This window comes from Limulus polyphemus, unplaced genomic scaffold (assembly GCF_000517525.1).
Source record: "Limulus polyphemus unplaced genomic scaffold, Limulus_polyphemus-2.1.2 Scaffold5100, whole genome shotgun sequence".
NCBI lineage: Eukaryota > Metazoa > Arthropoda > Merostomata > Xiphosura > Limulidae > Limulus > Limulus polyphemus.
The window spans coordinates 42,039-49,624 of NW_013670710.1; the positions used below are offsets into that span (position 1 = coordinate 42,039).

Here is a 7,586-nt window from a genome sequence, read left to right on the forward strand (position 1 = left end):
TATATATATATCTTCTATAATATGTGCAAAAGTTAGCTTTCCATGCACAGTATGTGCTCCTATGTCTTATTACTTCTCTGAGGTCTTAGAAAAATTTACCACTTTTGTTTTTCATCATCATATTAGTATTTTTAAATATTTTCAGATTGTGATCATTCTTTTGTTCATTTTCACTTTCTAGGGAGATGAATTTGCGAACTACCTTCTTACGCAGTATCTTCCCACACTGAACATCGTGCCAGAGAGAATAACAGATTATTGTCAAGCCTTGAAGTCAGAACCAAAGGTTTTTAAGAGCTATCTAAGGGTATGTTATCACTGTTGAGCTAGACTTCAAAAAAGTAGTACTTGTAGTTCTGGTTTGTGTCAAAATGTCGAGAGAGTTTTGGTATGACTTGTAAGCAAATAATAATGTCACTTGGTGCTTATATTGTTTCTAGTCTCACATATTATATTACTTTGTCTTCTCTTTCTGGTCCTCATCCAGCAACTTCTTTTTATGGTCAGCTGCCTTGAGAAATTGGTTTAAAAAAAAATGAAAGTGGTTAATCAAATAATGGTTAGAAAAATTAACAGTGACTAGTAAAATTAATGAGAATTTCCATTTGGCACCAACAGAGATTTCAGGTATTTGTTTATGAGCTGTGTTTTTGATATTTTGTTGCTGCCGGAGGTTCTGCAGACGAATGTACTGTAAAATAGGGAGCCATGTACGTTAAGTATTGAACTGAAATATAAGCAATAAGGTTGTACTTAACATTAATAGAGCAAAGCAAGGTATCAACTGAAAGATATAACAGGAACTATTGATGCTTAGTGACAGTAATAAAATATTGAAATTACGCTCACTTTTTTGCAAAAGTGTTTGCCATTTTTGTTTAATGCTTGTTTACCCTAAGAAATCCTGTATCTTGATTTCATTATTTTTCAGATTTTTTTCCAGCAAGCAAAATCATAATGAACTCTGATATCTAGCTTTATCAAGGAACATGGCCAGTTCTTCGTGTCCGTTCTGAAGAGGGCAGCCTACCACAATGTTATTACAAATTCATTTGTGGTTATTAAATGTTGAATAAGCATCAAAAGAACTACAAGAATAGACTTTTTCAGTTGGGCAATGCTTACTAGTAAAGATACAAGAATTACTTCTACCAACACGCTTCATTGAACAGAGCAAGTGTATATTCACAAACTTTTTTCAGCTAACCTCAAGCAAAGCAAAGTGTTGTCAGTGCTATAGAGAAGATATCATGCTGCTTCATAAAGTCAGTCCTTGTGTCATTTTGTTATATAGATTACATTGTTTCTTTATGATGGTAATTTTGTATTTTTTAGAATAATATGCAAATTTAAGCTTCTGTGTCGTATTTCAGAGGTTGTCATTATTCAGAAACTGACAGTTTTTAAAAATTGTTTTCTTCCCCAAATAACGGAAAAGTGGGAAAAAATAATTTAGATTTACAGCTATTTGTTTTTGTTTTATAGGATCAATATTTATTCATTCAAAAATTGAGGGAATTAAATATCAAGAGCAGTATGATGATTTCACGGTATTGGTTCATTAAATTGATATATTGTTCATAAATTTAAAGGGAAATGAATAGAAGAGAATGGGTATTTAATACAGGATTAAGGGAAAAAAATTAAAGCACCTATGGAATGTGTTTAGAATATAACCATTTAGTGTATAGGAAAGGTTGTTGATTTTCCATGAAAAATGAATTACTTAAAAAGATGGGCAGATTTTATATGCAATTAATAAAAAAAAAAAATAACTACCCTGGAGAATGAAAAACTTATTGATGATGGGTTTAAGTAGAAATTGCATCATAACTGTTTATATGTAAACTGATTAAAAGTTAAGAACTGGCAGTTGTTCTGAGTACTAACTGACCGAGAATAACTATTAAAGTTTGTTAAAGTAAATAGTGTGAATAACTATATGAATACAAAGCAAAGATCATGAAATACAGTTTTTGTCCTAGTCCAAGGCACAACATTCAGTTAGTGTACCCTCATATGTATAGTTTTTAATTTTAGACAACAGGTTTACTGTTACATAGTGAGGAATATGAATTTTAAGTTATTTTATTCATTCTCATATTCTTAGAAAGTTATTGAAATACTTGACAAAAATTACCTTAAACTGTACACAGTCTCTTTGGTTTGCACTTGACAACAAGTCAGTGTTTGGACAGTATGCTGGTTTTTTTTATGAACTTTAATAGTTTTGTAAATTTTAATGTAAAATACAAAGTTTTTGTTGCATATTGGAAACTAGGGGTATAATATAAATGTGTTTATTACAAAACTTTTTTCTGTTGTTTTTCAAATAATTTTATATTAAACAGAAATAGCTATACTGAAAAAGTATGGATTCACTGAATATATAACTTTAGTTTAAGTGTAAAAAACAGGAGGTTCCTAAAATACATATGTCGTAAAGAAGACAACATATTGATTGTGTGAGTTTTATTACAATCACTTAAAAGTCCTGTACATTTTTACATTGGGCCATGTCTTTTGTCCAGGTTACCTTTATGTAACCATTTAACAAATGGCTAATAAGAAAAGAGTACGGATGTTTAAGTACATTCTTTTGCATTCATGTCAATAGTGTAAACACTTTGATCTACCATTGTAACGTCTTATGTTACTTAATTGTTATATATATTAGATAATTGAATTTGTTTTGCTTCTTTGCTCAGCTTCATTTTCATCAGTAGTTTTGTGTTCATGTTTTACATTTTCTTATGTGGCTCACCTAACATCTTGCAAAAGGAGGAGCATTACATGGTTACCTATTTCCAGAATTTGACATTAGAGGAGACTATTAAAGTTTAACTGAAATTACCCCCATGTAAATCTCACTTGAACTATTTATTTGTTATGGTTTAACTCTGGACCGTATGATCCACTACATAGTTATCTGTCTAGGAAAATATTATATGAATTATTTCCCTACCAGAGGTCCCTTTTGGGCAAGTCTAATTATGGTTCAGCTCTTATTTCTCAGCCATAGGTGGAGGAGTTAAAAAAAAAACTACTGCTCTTGAAAGCCGTGGTTGTTTATTAAATTGATATTTTGTACCATTTAAGTTTTATCTTTAGTGTATGTTGTTACATATATTTTGTTGTGAAATGTATATAATTGACTTAAACAATTTACTATCTAGTAAACCATTTAGAACTGTTACTATAAAGATGTTACTTGGGTTACAATGAAGGTACAGTGTTAGAAGATGAAAGATTACAAAACCCTAATTTTTCCCCTTCATGGGTTGGTCATAAGTGATTTTGTATATTATTGTTTGATGTACATATAAGTTATTTTATTTTGATTTGTTTTGGAAGTTTGACATCCTCACGTATTATTTGTTTTCTGGGTTATTTTTGAATTTGTTTGTTCACTTTGTCTAAACAAAACAAAAACAAGATTTACTGCTTTGGCTGCCATCGTATATGCTTACAATACTTATGTTTGATTAATCTTTAAGTTGCAACAATACACTTCCTGAAGGTTTTATATATTTTACTTATTGTATGTCCCTTTCATAATAGGTCAAGAACCCCAGATACACTGCTAAGTATGTAATACATACTTCTTTTTTTGTTTTCAGCAAAACACTGAATTAAAATTGAATCTTTTCTGTATGCCTCACACATAATATAAATGTGTTTTTCATTTATCTGACGTTTAGATTTAAAGTGCACATTAATATCTTGTAGTTGTTTAGTTCGTGTTTCAGACATTCTCTTAAAATCAACACCTAATCACAAAAGATGTTTATTGAAAGGCAAAAAAAACCATTCACACAGTTTTGTAGAAGAGAAGAAATAGAGCAATGGATTTGTAGTTTTGAAAAAATTTTGGAGTTGTGAGAATGTCAGATGAAAGATGAGTACAATTCAAGAATGTTGAGAGGATGTCAGATGAAAGATGAGTACAATTCAAGAATGTTGAGAGGATATTGGATGAAAGATGAGTACAATTCAAGAATGTTTAGAGGATGTCAGATGAAAGATGAGTACAATTCAAGAATGTTGAGAGGATGTTGGATGAAAGATGAGTACAATTCAAGAATGTTGAGAGGATGTCAGATGAAAGATGAGTACAATTCAAGAATGTTGAGAGGATGTCAGATGAAAGATGAGTACAATTCAAGAATGTTGAGAGGATATTGGATGAAAGATGAGTACAATTCAAGAATGTTGAGAGGATGTCAGATGAAAGATGAGTACAATTCAACAATGTTGAGAGGATATTGGATGAAAGATGAGTTCAATTCAAGAATGTTGAGAAAATGTCGGATGAAAGATGAGTTCAATTCAAGAATGTTGAGAGAATGTTGGATGAAAGATGAGTACAATTCAAGAATGTTGAGAGGATATCAGATGAAAGATGAGTACAATTCAAGAATGTTGAGAGGATGTCAGATGAAAGATGCAAAAATATTTTATATAAGACATGAGTTATGAGGAGTGTTTCTAATCACATTTTAACCAATGATATGGATTTTGTTAGTTATTAATGAAATAGCATATCAAAAGATGTACAGTAAAAGGAGTAAAGCATTGATTTATTAATTTCTACTGAAGCTAAGTAGGTGACCAATTGGTAGATTTTTAATTTTTTTTAACTCCATTAGTGCTATCTTATTCTGACAAAATTTGAGGTTTTAGTTCTTTCACTTTAAATGCAAATATGAAAGTGAAAATAAACATGTTACGATATATTTCTTAGTTTAAAATCAAGGAATAGATGACCAAATCACCTTTAACAATAATTGCTGTATGCAAATGAAATTATACATCGAACATGTAATAAGGAAAAACATTTTATAAGCAGTTGTTTATGAAATGTAAAAGTACAATTAAGAAAAAATCTAAAGTCAGTTTAACTGCTTGTTTTTCATTTGTGTTGCATTCTATTCTTTCTAAGTATCACATGAATTTGGATTTTTTTAAATCTTTAAAAGTGATAAAAATGTGTATATTTTTATGGTTCTGTTTTGGTCCAAATTAGCTTAATGTGATGCATATAATTTTAACTGGACACACTGTGGTCAAATGTGGATTTTTGAACCTTTGTAGGGTATTTTCATTTGAAAATGTGTCCACTTGAGAAATGCAAGTGATTTTTGTAACAACTAATTAATTGGATTGTTGTGTTATTGCTTGTATAATTCTAAATACATCAGTCAATGCCTTTTAATGTGAAAAGTAATAAGCTAAAAAAATCGTCGTGATGTTAAGATTAAAGCAATTCTCTGCTCCAGTTATAAATGTTTGCATGGTAATATCTCTTTTTTTCTTTTTTTTTCCTCACAGCTGTATGGATTGAGAAGTTATAATGGAAAATAAACTTCTTTTTATTGATTGTTAGGCTTAACTTATTCTTACAATTATGCCTGTAAAATTAACTGGGAAATATAAAAACATATTTAGTAATTTACACAACAATATGAAACTTACAGGATAACTTGCATTTTGTTATGATTAGTCAGAAGCTCGTTCTCCTACCACGAAAAATGGCTAATGTTTGGTCATAAGAACTATAAAGTATAAAATCACCAGTGGATAGGTGTCCCAGCCGTTTTTCTTGGTATAAGTTTTTCCACCTTATTATTTTCGATTCAAGGTAATTGGTTATAACTAAGAGCACGAAATACAGTACATTTACTGTTATGTTAAACTTATATGAAAGTTTTTCTTCATTACCCATTCAAGCCGTCTCCAACCATTAACAGTACTGCCTCGTTATAACGCTACCATTGAGAGCCATGTTGCACACGAGAGCGATTTAGATGAGGGAACATTATAACCAACTACTGAACTAGTCAAGAAGGTACTCGTGCTGAGCAAGTCCAGATTCAACAGACTTCTAAGTAAAATAGCTGTTTATTTACATAGGGAAAATAGATATAAAAAGAACATAGATAAGATAAAATATGAATACAAACTTTCCGATATTTCGGAAACGAGGCACACTCATGTTCACTTATTTACTTACAAAGTATGATACTCTGCTTCACTTGGTTTCCAGCATGTGCATCACAGTTTCTTGAATAGTCGCTGGTTGTCGCTCCATCCAGTATAAAACCTCTTCGAAGTTTTAGTCAAATATTACTCTAAACCTGCTATAATTAACTACACGACATCTCTATTTCCTTCTGACACTGAGCAGTATCTTGGTTTAACCAATAAACAATTATTGGAACTTCTAGCCCTCTACACAAAGTTAAACTATTTCTTCTTTAATGACGTCATTTATAACCAGATAGATGGAATCTCCGCTGAGTCTAACAATAGCCTATACTTTTCTAAATTTTGGGGAGTCAAGGCACGACAGCGTTATAACGAAGCAGTACTATACATCCACATGAGCTCGATAATATCCATGTTATTTTAAACAAAGACTGCCGACTTTCACACGAATATGACTTGACTTATTTTTTTGTCGTTATTTGACAATTTGAACTTTATCTCCGGTATATGATTCATGTCTAAGACTTTAATCCAACTTTGTTAAAGGTGTATTGTATAGAGAAGTTTCATCTATTGTGCTTTCATATCAAAATTTTGCTACTAAATTTAACTCCCTTTTTTAAATAAGCCTGTAAATTTTTTAAAATTGCATTGATGATGCGAATGATTTATAAACCAATTATTATTATATTGCCTTATTTGATAAAGCTTAGCAACTTATTTCCGCTTACATGAACAAATGAACTTTAGTTCGTTAATCTCCCTGTTATTAGGGTATTTTTCTTAAATATTGTTATCTTACCTGTTCTAAATATATAACAAAGCACGAATCTTTTCGTTTTTAACAAACTTATTTATTTAACCGATTTCGTAACGTCGTATGCAAAAATAACAGCAACAAAAAATAACACTTTTTTTTTTAAAGTAAAATTCTATATAATATATACGGGTTTAATTTTTATGTTTATTTATTATTAAAGTTTTTCTAAAAACTTAAGTTACAAAATAAGTTATAACAATTTAAAATGAAAGCCTAATGACAAGTCTTTAACATTAAATTATTTTTAATTATTGTTTATAACTAAGCACAAAGCTGGATTCTAGCATTGTAAGTCCGCAGACATTCCGCTGTGCCACTGTTGTATCATTTTTAATGATAAAATTTTTGTAATAGAATAAATTCCACATACTACAGATAATATTTTTGAAAAATATTTCATTTACTTTACCCTAAATAACATTAATGTTTCGTTGCAGTTATCCACGGTATACCTAAGGTGTATCTAAAATACGCGCCAAAACAAAACCTTTGGACTTTATATTTAAGATACTAATAATTTGATACTAAGAGTAAATTTATATAAGTGTCATGTTAGAAATAAAAAAATTGGCACCTCTCAGTTAGTAAACATTTTTATTCTGTAATACTTTTTTAACGGACTGAATGAATCTTTTTTCAATGTTTTTCCCTTTTGAAAGAAGAACAGATTAATCTTTGAAAAAATATTTTATTGGCCGATTTAACGAATAAGATTTTAATTTAAAGCAGTTAGATGGCGAAGTGTTTAATAAATGGGAGTCCATAGATTTTGGCGCCT

The 7,586-nt window shown here is 30.1% G+C and overlaps 2 protein-coding genes across 2 annotated transcripts in view; both read left to right on the forward strand.

Moving 5' to 3' along the window:
• LOC106472125 (exportin-T-like) overlaps window positions 1-3,853 on the forward strand; it is a 39,674-nt gene extending 35,821 nt beyond the window's left edge. Inside the window, exons 17-18 of the mRNA XM_022400725.1 lie at window positions 182-307; window positions 932-3,853. Coding sequence (XP_022256433.1) covers window positions 182-307; window positions 932-958 — 153 coding nt within the window. The 3' untranslated portion in view covers window positions 959-3,853. The remainder of the gene's footprint in view (window positions 1-181; window positions 308-931) is intronic.
• Window positions 3,854-3,892: 39 nt separating this feature from the next.
• Window positions 3,893-5,380, forward strand: LOC111089048. Its single transcript, XM_022400726.1, has 2 exons — window positions 3,893-4,452; window positions 4,731-5,380. Exons 1-2 carry the CDS (start codon window positions 3,916-3,918, stop codon window positions 4,764-4,766), a joined length of 573 nt encoding a protein of 190 aa, XP_022256434.1. The 5' UTR covers window positions 3,893-3,915; the 3' UTR covers window positions 4,767-5,380.
• Window positions 5,381-7,586: the final 2,206 nt, after the last annotated feature.